Source organism: Phycodurus eques, chromosome 1 (genome assembly GCF_024500275.1).
Source record: "Phycodurus eques isolate BA_2022a chromosome 1, UOR_Pequ_1.1, whole genome shotgun sequence".
Classification (NCBI taxonomy): domain Eukaryota; kingdom Metazoa; phylum Chordata; class Actinopteri; order Syngnathiformes; family Syngnathidae; genus Phycodurus; species Phycodurus eques.
The window spans coordinates 12,822,529-12,839,178 of NC_084525.1; the positions used below are offsets into that span (position 1 = coordinate 12,822,529).

Genomic DNA, 16,650 nt, shown 5'->3' on the forward strand with positions numbered 1-16,650 from the left:
TAGTATATTTATTATTATTATTTTAAATGTTGGTGCATAAACTGTCCTCCAATTCTGGAATGGCTTATAATCAATCATTTTCTATAGGACATTTCACAACAATGTCACACATTCTTCCAGGTGGAAAAAGCCGAAATGTCCGATGGCACCACTAGTAAAGAAAACCTTGTCAAGGCAGATCGATTGAGAAAACAGGCTAAATGTCTTGAATGATGATTTTAGCCTCCTTCTCTAACACCGTAGTTTGAATGTGTGATGTGGCAGCTGAAAACAAGTTGTTACCTCAGGTAAACTGCTTTAAAGGGAGACCCAACTGTCGCCCTACATTACATTTCAACAAATAAAATAAATCAAAAAGAAATATGGTAAAAATTTAGACATAGTTAACTTGATCATTGAGGGACTGGCTAATTACCCTGAAACCATCTATAGTAGTGTATGAACTAAATACCACCGTCACAACTTCCATTTTGCAGACTTCTGCTGTGCTTCTCTTTTCTGTTCTGTTTTGATTTACTATTTACATTTGAACTTTAAAAAAAAACAAAAAAAAAACGAGTGGTATATTCAGAGTGATTGTACTTGTTAAATGTAAGGGTCCAATGCCCACACAGATGTAAAACCTAATTGTACAGTATATAAAATATATAGGAAAAAAAGGACTACATTCAAATTTGTGGGGGACTCACAAAAAATAGACATTTACTTTATTACATACTGTGTCTGAAAAAAAACCATTTCCCACATATAAACACAGCAAATTGGCACATTTAGAAATCTGCAACCATCCAAATCCATAGAAAAAGTAATGTTGCGGGAGTAACACACACACACGACTATTAAATGCTATTGCTTCTGTCAGAGTCTGTCTTGTAAAATTGCAACAGTGGGGTTAAATGTTTGTTCAGCTTTCTCATCACATGAATTAGAGCCATCAGACAAATTAATATAAATGTATTTTGGATTTTACTCCAATCTAGGCACTGACTGGGCAAACATGATTTCACCAAGGTAAGTGTAATACTGAGGAACCACAGCAATTAACCAGTGTACAGCCTACCTTTAATACATGTTCAACCACAGATGCATAAATTGCATCCTAAATTTTTACTGCGTGATCCTTATCCAGCAACCACAAAAACACACCATTTTTCTCGCCTTAGTGAGTCAAAAAGTGATTTAGAGATGCTTACACTCGCACACACATGCAAATAAGTTAACATGAAAAAGTAAACAGTTTTAAGGAAAAGTTATTTGGTTTTGAGATCTAAAATGTAAGTAAGTAGTATAAGTAAATGCAAACATAAGTTAGCAGCTCAAAGTATGCTATACATTCCCCTGGGTGATGCATTATGTAAAAGTAGGTTGATGATGTTTTGTGCTGAATGAGCAGTTTTAGAATTTAACTGAAAATGGGAGCGATTGACTGAAATGTGCAGTCAACCAAAGAGTATTTAGCAATGATGAAGTCTTATTCCAAGTTGAAACTCCTGCATGTAGATTTTGGAGTCTTTCTACTGAAGAACAGAGCTGTGAGTGATGCATCATGCAACATTTCCAAATGCAACCAACAGGAATCACATTGTCCTGACGAATTTCACTTTCAGTCGGAAACATGTGGCTCAGGCCCAGATGATGGGGGTGTTTTCTGGTAGTTGCGCAACAGGACCTTGTGCTTGGTTGTGTTTTCAGCACGATGGCACTGCTGCGCCACCAGGAACTCTTTGAGTCTGGCCGTGGTGAAGGTGAGGGTCTGCCTCCTCAGCTTCATCATGTAAGAGTCCTGAAGCCAGGCTTGTGCGAAGCAGTCACGTGTGGTTGGGCGGGCCCTGTACACACACATATATTTTTAACATCATTTGATATCTTGCCGCAAGAGCTGCTTATTTCTATGCTGGCAAACTGAAACAAAATAGTGTTGTTCATCCCTTTGCAGCTACAACTGTTCCATCAATTCTGGGAAGATTTTTAAAAGATTTTGGAGTGTACCTCTGGGAACTTTACCATCTATAAGGTTACTGATGTAGTAAGTGGGGCTCTGGCTGAAGATATTTGTTCTAGTATGTGACAATTTAGCATGAGGGACAAGTGGGACAGTGGCCCCAGATAAAGTGTGTGATACTATAGTTGGAAAAAAAAAAAGTTTAAATAACAACATATTTGCCAATATGTACTTTATTTTTATGCATTTTAGTGACTCATTTTCAAAATAAAAAAAAATACTTTTCCTAAAATCTTGGCAGTGTGTTTCAGTCTGAGTAGGTTTCTGCACTCTTTTTTCCATGTTGGCATATTTAAGCCCCTTTACCCCCCATAGTTTTCAAGTGTAAATATTTCTCACCAAGCGTAACTGCTCAGCATCTTCTTGACAAAGGCTGATGCACTTTGGGACACGTTGGGGTACAGTCTCGCTAGGTCAAACTTCGCCATCAGGATCTTGGATTTCACATGCTGAGGATCTTTTTCTTCAAAGGGCAGCTGTCCACTGAGCCTTCCCATGTGAGACAGAAACAATTTGGTATCAATTGTTTAAGGGCCGAAAATGGATCAGAGTGAGTCGTGAAATTCAGATATTAGACTCACATGATGTAAGTTACAACGCCAACAGTCCAAATATCTGCGGGAGGCCCCACTACTTCGCCTTTTACAACCTCAGGAGCTCAAACACATTTATCAGAAGGGTGAAACCTCATAATATAGAAATTGATATTTGTGTAGTTCATAGGTGTCAAACTGTAAGGCCAGCACACTAGATCTGGCCCTCCATATCATTTTATGTGTGCAAAAAATTTTCCTTGACTTTTGTCGAGTATGCTGCCTACTCTAGTGTGCATGCCCTTTGCCTGACGGAGACAGTCATGAAATACTTGTAGAATTGAACTCTAGTGATGGCTATAGTGACATCCAGTGACACTTAAACAGTCTCTCTCTGGCTATTCAGACTGAGCCATAACCTTAAAAACAAGGTTGTGATTTTTGGCATACCCTTATACGTTTTTGTGGTTATAACTGGTCCCTTGAGGGTCACAATAACTTTGAAGTGACCTGTGATGAAAACAAGTTTGACATCCCTTATAGATGAATGATTGTCCTTACCCATGTATTCCAATGTTACTGCACTCAAGTCCTGTTGCTTGAGACTGAGTGGGTTGAAGCTCCGCGCACTCCCAAAGTCCACAATCTTGATGGTGTTTTGGTTTGTCACCATAATATTGTCAGGTTTAAGGATCCAAGTGAAGGACCCGACGGTTGTGGAAGTACTCAACTCCCTGAAGGATCTGGACCAAGTAATGGACCACGTCATCCTCAGAGTAGCGGAACCTATTGGAAAAAAATAAAGTTATGGCGTACTCATGTGTACGGTACATTGGCTGACTGTTTGCAAACTGTCTACCTATCAATGAGGCTGTGCAGCAGCTCTTTGCCAGTGCAGTACTCTGCCACCAGCACGACATAGTGTGGCGTGACATAGGCCTCGTGCAGAGCCATGATTTTTTCATTGTGGAGAGATTTCAGAATCTCATACTCTTTTAGCACTTCCTTTTTGTTCTCCTGGCTGTAGGGAATGATTTTGGCCATGTACATTTTACCTGTGGCATTCTCACGGCACTTGCGGATGATTCCAAAGCGACCTCTGTCAAAGAAAAGTTGAATTATAAATGTGGGATGTGAAGTTTAATGGTAAATACTGTAAATTCAAGTAGTTTTCCCTCACCTGGATTTCTCTTCCAGGAAGGTGTAAGGTTTCTGTGGAATCCCTTGGCGCAAAGCCGTGGAGGGCATAGTGCGGCCAACTGGTGTTGCTCTGGTGGGTGTACAGGTCCCTTCACCAATGGGGCTCAGACTGGATGTCTGAAGCACTTTAGGGGAGAAGGAGATTGGAGATGGGACCATAGAAGCTATGGTGGTGGGGATGTAAATGGGTCCTAAGGCAGGTTTGGTGGGAGTTGAAGGAGGAGTTACAAGACTGGTTGTGATCTGGGTCATAGGAGACACAATATTCACTGGACTCTGGAGCTTGGCCGCTACAAATGGTGCAGATGGAAGTTTACAGCTTATTTTTGGAACATCCCGCGTGTTTGTGATGGCAGATGGAGATGACAAGGTCGCTATCGATCTTGAAGCCCCATCCGATGATGGTAGTACTGCTGGAGGAAGGGATGTCACAGGCGAAGTTGCACTTTCAGAACCTGTCATGGTGGCGGTGGTAATGGTAAACATGGATGTGAATGGGGGGAGACATGAGGGGGTCACCAGATGCCCAGGTATGGCAGTCTTAACGACAGCCACCATGGGTGAAGCCTCTACAGCTGAACACAGCAAAACACAACAATACAAAGTATTTACACTAATATTTTCCAGCTTCTGCATCTTTCGCCTGACATTTGAAAAATACCTGCTGAGTCCAAAAGGATTGGAGCTGAACAGTTGCTATGTGGCCCTTGTCCTGCCTTGTTCACACAGAACACACGAAACCGGAACCCGACACCTTGTGGTAAGTCTGTCACATTGTAGTAGCAGTCGACCACGCCGGTGGCAACAGTTTGCCATGTTGAATCACCTATAGAAACTAGATGTAACTCATATGTCTTTTCTGAAAAACGTTAAAACATAAATTATATTAATGGTAGACAAAATAAAAACATTAAGGTTCGGCCGAAATATATATTAGCAGAACAGAATCATCTTTATTTGCCAAGTATGTCAAAAACGTCCCTGTACTGTAGTAAGTCGGACTCGTTTCCGGTGAGGGTTGGACTCCGCCAAGGCTGCCCTTTGTCACCGATTCTGTTCATAACCTTTATGGACAGAATCTCAAGGCGCAGCCGAGGCGTAGCGGGGGTCTGGTTTGGTGGCCTCAGTATTGCATCTCTGCTGTTTGCAGATGATGTGCTTCTGTTGGCTTCATCTCCAACTCACTGGAGCAGTTCACAACCGAGTGTGAAGCGGCTGGGATGAGAATCACCACCTCCAAATCTGACACAATGGTCCTCAGTCGGAAAAGGGTGGCGTGTCCTCTCCAGGTCGGGGATGAGATCCTGCCCCAAGTGGAGGAGTTCAAGTATCTTGGGGTCTTGTTCACGAGTGAGGGAAGAATGGAACAGGAGATCGACAGGCGGATCGGTGCAGGGTCTGCAGTGATGCGGACTTTGTATCGGTCCGTTGTGGTGAAGAAGGCGCTAGAGAGAGCTCTCTATTTACCAGTCGATCTACGTTCCTACCCTCACCTATGGTCACGAGTTGTGGGTCGTGACCGAAAGAACAAGATCCCGAATACAAGCGGCCGGAATGAGTTTTCTCCGTAGGGTGTCCGGGCTCTCCCTTAGAGATAGGTTGAGAAGCTCGGTCATCTGGGAGGATCTCAGAGTAGAGCCGCTGCAGGACACGCTGGAGAGACTACATCTTTCGGCTGGCCTGGGAACGCCTCGGGATCCCCCGGAAGTGCTTTGATGAAGTGGCTGGGGAGAGGGAAGTTTGGGCATCCCTGCTAAAGCTACTGCCCCTGCGACCCGACCTCGTATAAGCGGTAGAAAATGGATGAATGGATGGATAGTTTAAGACCTTTTTTGCTTTGAGTTGCACAGGAAAGTGACATACTGATATCTCCAAAGACAAATATGAGGTTCAAAATTTCACATCACGTTATTGGTACAGTTTCAAAAAGGTTATTTTTCACCTTCAGTCTTTCTTTCCAGAGTGTAGCTGCACGGAGGCTTGGTGTCAGATGGCTTCCACACCACCAGGGCAGTGTTGTTGTACGTCTGAGGGACTTCAGGGGTTCCAGGCCGCTTGGGAACATCTTTAGTAGTTGTGGAAAAGGGGGAAAAGGACCAAAGGTGATGGTCACTGTTGACAGAATATATTGTCATTATGTTTCAAGCTGTAGATTCCTAAAGATGTTTGTTTTCATGAGTTTTCCTATAGTGTGAATAATACAGACAATGCCATTATGCCAGACAAGGCATACTGGCTTACTGACACATTTATGAGTAGGCCAACTGTATTAGTGGTTCAATAAGTAACACAAAAATGCAACACCCTCAAGACGAATGAATTAAAGGGCAGAAGTCACAGCATGGCACGGTGGATGACTGGTTAGAGCGTCTGCTTCACAGTTCTGAGGACTGGGGTTCAATCCCCGGTCCCGCCTGTGTGGAGTTTGCATGTTCTCCCCGTATCTGCGTGGGTTTTCTCCGGGCACTCTGGTTTCCTCCCACATCCCCAAAACATGCATGGTAGGTTGAATGACAACTTTAAATTGCCCGTAGGTGTGAATGTGAGTACGAATGGTTGTTTGTTTGCATGTGCCCTGCGATTGGCTGGCAACCAGTTCAGGGTGTACCCTGCCTCCTGCCCGATGATAGCTGGGATAGGCTCATATGGGACACAGAGTGGGAGCATTGGATCTTTTGATGCAACTTTTGGCTTGTCAGCGGTTGCCAACAGCATGTCATTCGCATGACTTTGCTTGGCATAATTCTTTTCGCCATTTGCCCTTCTTGAAGCAACCCACCCATTCCCCCCAAAATATTGTGTAGTGACTAATAGTCTCACATTAAGGCTCATTACTACAGTAGACCCCCGCATATTCGCAGTTCGGCATTTGCATTTTGTTTTTGTAACCCATCCCTGTAACAGTAGAAACACCGCCTACTCACGTTTTTCTTTGATGTGACGAAAAAAATTTTTTTTTTTTTAATTTGTTTGGCAAAATACTGTTTACAGTACGTATGCACTTTGAGAAAACCGTTATGAGGTAACAGGGATTAAAATATTAAACTGCGACCAGCGCAACGTATGTGTTTATCTACGACCTCATGCAGCGAGCGCTCATACAGTACTACTTACAGTGCAGTCATGTTTAGGCTTCCGGTGGAATAGTAGCACAGCACTTTTTCGGTAGATGAGAAATCTGAGGTTCTGCGCTTTATCGGAAACACTTAAATGTCCTCTCAGCTCATCTTATTGTAAAAAGCAGCAGCACCAGGCTAGTTTGCTAGCGGTCGCGTACTAGCTATAGCCTTTAGCTTGACTTTAGCTTACTGTGGCTGCGTAGCCATCGGCTTTGTCCATTCACCTCGGTGGTTTTGGAATGCTGGCTGGGTTTCGAGATAATACCCTCAGACGTGTTAGAGCTGCTTGTGGGAGAATAAGAACTCCAAAGAATATGCCAAGTTGCCAGCTGGAGGAGTTGATGAAGTCTCTCTGAGAACTCCCGAGTCACGAAGGTCCGCAGAAAGATATATGGTGAGATTTTCACATTTCCTAAGCACTTCTCTGTCGTATGTTAACTTCGAATGGAAGCACAGAGCTCCAGCTGCACATAATAGCAGCAAGAAAAAGAAGAACAAACGTTTCTGGCTGGTAGATGTCAGAAACATGTCAACACTATTTGAATGTTTTGGGATCGTAGTTTGTGGTGTACATGTATTTATGGATTAAACTATTAATATGGGCAATCATAACTGTCACTTTATTACAAATTATAACACTTTTAGGGGGCGTCAATCATTAATAGAAATTCGCTAATCGCAGCCTGTCTCAGTCCATCTCCACGAATTGCCGGGGCCAACAGTACTGTATTGGTATACATTCCATTCCCTCTCCCATTCAAATTTTAAATACTCCATGGTTTACTTGCAATGTAGGGAAGAAAAGAGATTTGAAAAATAGCAGGGAATTCAAATGTTTGATGAATGCTGTGTAAAAACAAGCAACTTACAAGCTATCGTCAGTGTACAAGAAGTGGTGATGGCAGCGATAGGGTTGGTAGCTACACACTCATATACTCCAACATCTATTTGACTGCACTTCAGGATGGTAAGAAGCTGCCTGCCGTCTGGATGGGAGAGCAGACTTATTCGGTCGTTTACATCCAGAGCTTTCCAATCTGTAACACAAAAACAATGCATATACTGTAACACAGAATCAGAACTTGGAATGTTTAATATATAATACAGCATTTAAATGCTACCAGCACTTAGAATGGAAGCAAGAGACCTTTCATCCATGTGATGTCAGGATGCGGACTTCCGGCAGTGAGGCAACTGAGGGTGACCTGCTCTCCCTCCAGCAGGATTTGGTCTTTGAGCTTGATGTGGAAAACAGGGGGGAAATCTGAAGCGGAACGGACAAACTTCTGAGTGTGGGGAGCCTCTTCCTTTTTTGGGGTGGGTAAAATTAGGTCAGTGTGACAGGGTGTTTTGTCTTTTTTGCTCTTGGTCAGACCCCACCTGTCCCATCTAGACCGCCGGTCATTCTCTTTCTCAGAATGAACACTAAAAGTGGATTCGATTGACTCCTTCGAGGTGCCCACGCCTGCCTGTTTTGCAAGCTGATTCTCAGGCACACCCATTCCTTTCAGTCCTCGCCCCTCAGAGTGTGAGTGGCGAGGGCGAGAAAACAGGGGTGTCCTCTTTTCCTCTGTTTCCTCTTGTCTTTGGTCTGACAGACTGCATATTTTTGTGGAATTTCCTCCGACTTTATTCTCAAACTTCTGTCGGATTGCTAGGATGGGAGAATCAGTAAACCTCTTCAGATCCTGCTCTTTCTGACTTCTCTCTGCAACTTTATCCTTCCTGTCCTCAGACTGGCTTCTTATTTTGGCAGAGATTCCAGCAACTTTGGACTCAAACATGCGCCTCATAGCGGAGACTGCAGACTCATCAGCTTTCGTTCGTTCTCTCTCCTCCTGTTCCTTTGTGTCCAGAGATTTACTACGACCGATTGCCCAAGTAACCCTCTTAGGGGTTGCACTTTCCTGAGCACCCTGAGACTTTCTTTCTTTTGATTTTTCCCCTTCTTTGTCAGCTGATGTTGATCTCTTTCCCCGCATTGAAAACCTCCCAATAAGACTCAGGCCTGGTTCTTTCTCCTTATCTTCCCGTAGGTCTTGAACTGATTTAGATTTCTCCTGTAGCCCTTTGGAGAACATTTCAAGAGGGGCTCCCCTCTGCCCCGGCCTGTAAACTTCATCGTCACCGCCACCGATCTTACGGCACAGTGTAGGAGATTTTTCCTCAGATTTGTTTCTGGTTAGCTTTCTGAGGCCACGGGTCAAAGATGACTCCCGCTTCTTGAATCTGGCTTCAAAGACCTCCTCTGAGTCAATGTCTTTGATATCTGTTCTAAGTAGTGGGTGGCGCGGCATGCCAGGAATTTCTGGGTTTGAAGATGAGGAAATGGAAGCAGAGGATCGGTCAGCAGTTGCCACTTTGGCAAACACAGCTGGGTGTTGAGGTGTTAAGGTGTCTTTAGGCTCATGTTCTTTCAACTGATCACACACTTTTTCAGTGATGCTTTCATGTGCAGAGGATGCTTTTGTGTTTTTTGTTGTTTGTTTATCTTCAATCACTTTTGCTTTATTGATAAGAGAATCCAGATATACTTTCCTTTTTTCTTTTGCTTCATCATCCTCTTCTATCACAATTAAAGGAGTAACAAGTGAGGATGATCTCTGCTCATATTCTGCTTTGTTCACTTTTTCTTTATTGGTCCTTTTCTCTTGACTGTTCAGTTTTTGCTGTTGGTCTACTACGCCTGTTGTTGGGTATATAAATGAGGCACACTCTATGGGTGACTCCATCGCCGTTTGTTCTGTTAGGACAGACATGGATGTTGCTTCCTGAAGCTTCTTCCCCTCAGTGCTGCCAATTCTTATAGATGGGAATTCTAAGGGAGCTCCATACCTGCGATGAAGGGGCATTGTTTCAGAATCTCCTTGACTGAAGGAGGCGCTTTTCTGAAAAACTTTGGTTTTTGGTGTGTCCTGTCCAGCACTCTCAGAGGATGCTGCTCGCATGAGTGTCGATGGATCCGCTCTGGATCTCCTCAGATTGCGATCGAGAGACCCTGTCTGTCTTTCATCCTCCATGCCAAGTGTTTCAAATAAGGGCCCACGGAGGCCGCTCATCTTTTTATCCATGCTACCTCCCCTGAGTAGCCGCTGTCTCATGAGCTCCAGTTTCAAGGCGTAATCCTCCTGGCTTAGTTTTGTCATTCCAGGGCTTGGGCTACGGTTAGGCAGTTCCAAAGAAACTGTCTTTTTCAGGCTATTGCTGCTCGTTTCTATAGCTTCATGGATATCACCCTCCTCCAGGTCCATGTGAAGCAACAATGCAGAGTCAGCAGAGCTGCCTCTCCTCATGGTAGATCTTCTTGATTTTGTCAGAGACTCATCAGTCTCTGTACTTGATCCTTTTTTAAATGGAGCTCTTTTTGTCTGTTGAATTATCTCTTCATCTGGGTTGCCGTCTTTACGTGTCACACTTTTACCAATTCCTCCTTTGACACCAGCTGTGTCCGAGTTTTCCTTAGTTCTTTCAGCAATATCATGGGGCCCCTCTGTGACATGTTCATCCCCAGGCATCTCATTCAGGGAGACTCTGGAACCGGAGAAGAACATAGATAGCGGCATAGGAATGAAGGGAAGCTCATCCACGTCTGCATCTGAGTCAGAGGATGAAGAAGGTGGTGGTGAGCCTTCCTTTAATTGCCGCGCCACGGCAATCGACACATGGCTAGTCTCGTCGTTAAGTAGCTCTGGGATTGTCCGCATCACCATTTTTGATTTGTAACTGAGTAGGGAGCGCTGAGGAACAAACATCAGAATGATAGTGATGAAGAAGTAGTTTTTGAATACATATAATAATAACTTTGTTTGGCACACCTCCACAATCTAATGAAAAAGGAAAATCTTTTAACACCGAAATAACGGTATTTAGATTTTTGTGGTTGTAGTTTCTTGTGGTATAGAACTGCACTGAATCATATTTAGAGATCTATCAATCAATTTATATATACCTCTTGACTTCATTGGTGTCACGGTTAACTGCAGCCTCTCCCAAATGAATTTAGGCTGGAGGCAGAGTAGACCTTGGTCTGGTTGCCAGTCAATTGCAGGGCACATTTATGCCTTGACTACAAATCTGCTTTCTCATGAAGTGTAATTTTACACAACTGCAAATGGCAACTACCATAAATAATTAATCATCCAGTAGAGTGGAACCTTAGTTAACAAACGATCCGGTTGACAAACAATTCAGTTTATGAACAAATTTTTCAAACAATATTACCTCTGTTCATGCACTATTATTCTTCGATGAACAGGAATGGATGCGCATATGGCTCAGTTGATTGCATTGTGTCTGTCTGGTCCCGCATTGGAAGTGCAGTACTATATCGTTTTTTCTCTTGATTCGCTCGCAGAATGGGTTCTAAGAAACAAAACTGCTAGTGAAAGTGTTATTAGGCAGCTTAATTGAATCACCATATAAAAAGAAGGAAGTAATGGCCAAACACAAAGTTTGCGATTTCCTATTGCAGTTTCGTTTGGCGAAATCAACCATTTACACTATTCTGAAGAACAAAGAAGCAATAAAGGCAAACAATGTGGCTAAATGAGTTACTGCTATAATGAAGTAAAGACCTGAAATCATTGAAATGGGGAACAAAAATGTTCTGGGTGTGAATAAACGAGCAAGCACTCGCTGGTGATAGCATGAGGGAGGTACTCCACTCTGAGCCATGGTGAAAAAGAAGGTAGAGAGGAGGGCAAAAAAATATGTTGAGAACCAACATGCTGATCGGGGTTTCCCCGCTGGAGAGGCCGCTTTACAGCACCTCATGTGATCCTGCTGATGGCATGGACAAAAAAAGGAAGAGCGGAAGGCTAGAAAAACCTAAATTTCCACACACCAACAAAAATGTGTGTGTGTGTGTATAATATCTGGGCCTGGAATTTATTGATTGCATTTCTATTCATTTCAATGGGACGCGTTACCTATGTTTGCGAATAGTCACAGAACGAATTAAGATTGTGAATTGTACTGTTTCTATAATAACTCTATGACAACATCAAACTGATAATTATTGTCCATCTACTGGTAGATGCAACTATTTGATTGAATCTCATTATATTGTGTAGGTGTACCTAATGGTGTGGTTAGTCAGGCAATATTGAAAATGTGTGTTGTACCTGCCATCGCCTTCTAGACAAAACCTGCTTTAGCCTTGCTGTGCAGATGTTCTTGTTACTTTCTGACTGCATGATAAAAAGTCATCAATGTTTTTAAAGAGCCATACTTAAACTTGTAAATTAAACACAACTCTTACTGCTACCTTGAACCAAGGGTGACGAAGGCACTCAATGGCATTCGGCCTCCTGAGAGAACAAACACAAGTATGCCACAGTTTAGTTACAGTGTTTAAAAACTAGAACAATTATCCAAAGTACATAAATACATCTGAGTACTTACAGTTGGTCCACCACCAAGAGCTTGACGACAAACCCCTTTGCCTCTTTGCAGAGGTCAGAGAACATGCTCTCGTCGAAGGCCACGTTGTAGTTGCGAATGTTTAACACTGTGGCTTTGTCGTTTTCACCAGTGAATGGTGACACTCCTGTTAGACTAGAATAGTGCATTTATACATAATATGAGCCACTGTATGGAAAATGTGTGCGCTTGCTGTATGACCTACCAGAGATATGTAATGACCGCGACAGGCCTGTAGGAAGCAGCATAGACATGTAAAACATAACTGATGGGACTGCTTTGTTGCAAGTGGTGCACACTAAAAGCTGGCTCACCATATGTCTGTTGCTGTTGAGACAGGGGTTTGGTTCACAATCTCTGGTGCCACATATTCTGGTGTGCCATACTTGCAGTAGTGGTCCTCTTGCGAATCCAGTTTGATGGCATTACCAAAGTCGCAAATGCGGATCTGGTCACTGCCAGCAACTGCCATCAAAATGTTTTCTGGCTAAAAGCAGATGAACAGAAGAACAATCAATTCTTGTGTTTGGAAACTCATCTGATCAATTTTGTGAAGACAAAGTTACCTTTAAGTCAAGGTGGGCAATGTCTTTCTCATGAAGGTACTGAAGGCCTTCCAACACCTGCTGAACACTTTGACGAATCTGTGAAGATGCGCAAATGATGATATGATATGAGGTCCAAGTCATGACGGGAGTCCATCAGGGAAAAGCAGAATTCAACCCACTTCCCGCTCTGTGACTGTAGTTCTTCTGGAGATTCGTTCCAACAGTCCCTCGTGACACCTTTGAGCCAAAGCTGAGGAAAAACACACTGCACATTCCAACAGATGACGCCTCCAACAACCCCTTTTCTTTTTTGTTAATTCCATTCAACAATGAGTCAGAGGGAATGAGTGGGACTGTAGATGAAGACATGAAGAATTAATGTCTTGGATCTTTCGTGCCCTCGGGATGGATTTAAGTACTCTATCAGCTTACTGTGAAATGCATGAAGAACAATACAAAATATAAAACGTCTGCTTTTAAATAAAGCCTCACATAAAAAGGATACAACTCTGTTATCAGCACCACCAAATTCTTTTTCTCAAAGGCGTCATGGAAGTAGATGATCCGATTGTGGTCTAGCTCGGACAGCAGTTGCATCTCTCGCAGTGCCGAGGCTTTCCTCTTTTCACGTGCAGATATGAACTTGGCGGCAAAATCCTTCTTTCCCTTCTTCTGAGTCACTCGTTTCACATATGAGAAGGTCCCCCTGTGACAGACAGCGTGCACATTTGGCTGCATTTTATCTTACTTCTGCCAATAACTTTATAGTTCAATCGCTGTTTTGTTTGTTTGTACAATAATACAAAAACTACTTCAAACAATAATCTTGCAAAATCTGCAATGTAAAAATGTCAGTCGTTTTTGTCTGTAGTTTTGTTCTTGACAGAGTGCCACACTGCTGATTGCTGTAGACCACAATGTGGTCAGAAAATTAAGTAGCGTACAAATATAATGCATTTTTTCCACTTTTGTTAACAGCTTCCCTTGGTGTCAGTCTGTGCTCTACTGAGTAGTATTGTACTGTTGTTTTGTTTTACAGTCAATGGTCTGGTCATTTCTGTGCTTTGGTTCAGAAACGTTACAGCATGCTCGGACTTATCCCTCACAAGAAACGTTACAGCATGCTTGGACTTATCCCTCACAAGGAAGGACACGCATACCTGCCAATTTCTTTGTGGAGGTCATAGTAGTCTGTCAAGCGTCTCATCTTCCTGAGAATGGTTCCCTCATCTTCCATTGGTTCGATGGCTTCTTTTCGCTCTGCAGAGAACATGCAAATGTTTACATGTTTCTGTTACCTCATGTGTGTGCGTGTCTGTATATATGTATACAGTGTGTGTATCTGTGTGTGTGTGTGTGTGTGTGTATGTATATATATATATATATATATATATATATATATATATACACACACATACACACACACACACACACACACACACACACACAGTGGGTACGGAAAGTATTCAGACCCCCTTACATTTTTCACTCTTTTCTTATATTGCAGCCACCGGCTAAAATCATTTAAGTTCAATTTTTGTCCACATTAATGTACACACAGCACCACATATTGACAGAAAAAAAACTGAATTGTTTAAATCTTTGCAGATTTTATTAGAAAAGAAAAACTGAAATATCACACAGCCGTAGGTATTCAGACCCTTTGCTCAGTATTTAGAAGAAGCAACCCTTTGAGCTAATACAGCCATGAGTCTTTTTGGGAATGATGCAACAAGTTTTTCACACCTGGATTTGGGGATCATCTGCCATTCATCCTTGCAGATCCTCCAGTTCTGTCAGGTTGGATGGTAAATGTTGGTGGGCAGCCATTTTCAGGTCTTTCCAGAGATGCGCAATTGGTTTCAAGTCAGGGCTCTGGCTGGGCCATTCAAAAACAGTCACAGAGTTGTTCTGAATCCACTCCTTTGGTATTTTAGCTGTGTACTTAGGTTCATTTGCTTTTTTGAAGGTGAACCTTCGGCCCAGTCTGAGGTTCTGAGCACTCTGGAGAAGGTTTTCGTCCAGGATATCCCTGTACTTGGGCGCGTTCATCTTTTCTTCGATTGCAACCAGTCGTCCTGTCCCTGCAGCTGAAAACACCCCCACAGCATGATGCTTCCACCACTCACTGTTGGGACTGTATTGGACAGGTGATGAGCAGTGCCTGCTTTTCTTCACACATGCCACTTAGAATTAAGGCCAACAATTTCTATCTTGGTCTCATCAGACCTATTTCTCACCATCTTGGAGTCCTTCAGGTGTTTTTTTTTAGCAAACTCCATGCAGGCTTTCATGTGTCTTGCAATGAGGAGAGGCTTCCGTTGAGCTATGCTGCCATAAAGCCCCGACTGGTGGAGGGCTGCAGTGATGGTTGACTTTCTAGAACTTTTGCCCATCTCCCGACTGCATCTCTGGAGCTCAGCCACACCCTCTTTGGGTTCTTCTTTACCACTCCAAGGCTCTTCTCCCCCGATTGCTCAGTTTGGCCGGACAGCCCGCTCTAGGAAGGGTTCTGGTCGTCCCAAATGGCTTCCAGTTAAGGATTATGGAGGTCACTTTGCTCTTAGGAACCTTAAGTGCAGCAGATTTTTTTTTGTATCCTTGGCCAGATCTGTGCCTTGCCACAATTTGGTCTCTGAGCTCTTCAGGCAGTTCATTTGACCTCATGATTCTCATTTGCTCTGACATGCACTGTGAGCTATAAGGTCTTCTATAGACATGTGGCTTTCCTAATCAAGTCCAATCAGTATAATCAAACACAGCTAGACTCCAATGAAGGTGCAGAACCATCTTAAGGATGATCAGAAGAAATGGACAGCGCCCGAGTTAAATATATGAGCGACACAGCAAAGGGTCTGAATACTTATGGTTGTGTGATATTTCAGTTTTTCTTTTTTAATAAATCAGACAAAATTTCAGAAATTCCGTTTTCTTTTTGTCAATATGGGATGCTGTGTGTACATTAATGAGGAAAAAGTGAACTTAAATGATTTTAACAAATGGCTGCAATATAACAAAGAGTGAAAAATTTAAGGGAGTCTCAAAACTTTCCGTACCCACTGTGTGTGTGTGTTTGTGAATATATATATATATATATATATATATATATGGAAATGTGGAGTGCCTGGTACATGTTTTTGATTCCCATGCTTAGTATAGACCTGTGTGAACTGTCAGTTCAGCCTTGCAGGAGTTTGACGCGGCTATGTTCTTAGCTGTACACGTGTACACGCCAGAGTGCTCCGTGTGGGCATTGAGGATCACAAGAGAATATTCTGGGTCATCATATACAAAGGTGAAGTAATTGCTCTCGGAGAGAAGTAGATCATCCTGTGAAAGATTTAAATGAAACACCTCATCAAATATTCAGAGCTGACTTTCAGGGATGCAACAGCTGCAGTAACTACCTTGTACCACTGAATGTCTGGATCTGGTTTCCCTTCGACCACAACAGCCAGACGGGACGTTTCTCCAGCATACACATCCACATCCTCCATGATGGTTTCAAACTTTGGCGGCACTGTAGAATAGGTACGAAAATAAGTGTCGTTACTTTGGACCGAGGAAACTAAATATGCTGTGGTCCAACCTGCCATGACCAGCTGCAGTGTGCAAAGGTCGCTGCCAAACTGGTTGCTCGCCATCACCACCAGCTGGCCAAGGTCCAAGGCCTTGACACGCTGAAGCTTCAAGGAGTGTTGATCGTCATCCGGCATGCTCATCTCGCACACCCCTGGTTTGTGGACCAATACCACGCCCCTCCTGGTGAACACAGAAGCAACATCTTGCAGCACATTCACTTACAGTAAGTGACGGTAAAGAGGAAA

The 16,650-nt window shown here is 43.1% G+C and overlaps 1 protein-coding gene across 1 annotated transcript in view; it reads right to left on the reverse strand.

The window, feature by feature from the left end:
• Positions 1-685: 685 nt before the first annotated feature.
• Positions 686-16,650, reverse strand: part of spega (striated muscle enriched protein kinase a) — a 57,390-nt gene continuing 41,425 nt past the window's right edge. The window contains 23 exon segments of the mRNA XM_061677978.1: positions 686-1,829; positions 2,342-2,491; positions 2,584-2,659; positions 3,097-3,226; positions 3,228-3,321; positions 3,395-3,634; positions 3,716-4,310; positions 4,397-4,561; positions 5,678-5,800; positions 7,724-7,891; positions 8,002-10,591; positions 11,978-12,043; positions 12,121-12,163; positions 12,258-12,410; positions 12,481-12,507; positions 12,590-12,762; positions 12,842-12,919; positions 13,003-13,060; positions 13,329-13,529; positions 13,984-14,083; positions 15,985-16,153; positions 16,231-16,343; positions 16,413-16,585. Coding sequence (XP_061533962.1) covers positions 1,604-1,829; positions 2,342-2,491; positions 2,584-2,659; positions 3,097-3,226; positions 3,228-3,321; positions 3,395-3,634; positions 3,716-4,310; positions 4,397-4,561; positions 5,678-5,800; positions 7,724-7,891; positions 8,002-10,591; positions 11,978-12,043; positions 12,121-12,163; positions 12,258-12,410; positions 12,481-12,507; positions 12,590-12,762; positions 12,842-12,919; positions 13,003-13,060; positions 13,329-13,529; positions 13,984-14,083; positions 15,985-16,153; positions 16,231-16,343; positions 16,413-16,585 — 5,911 coding nt within the window. The 3' untranslated portion in view covers positions 686-1,603.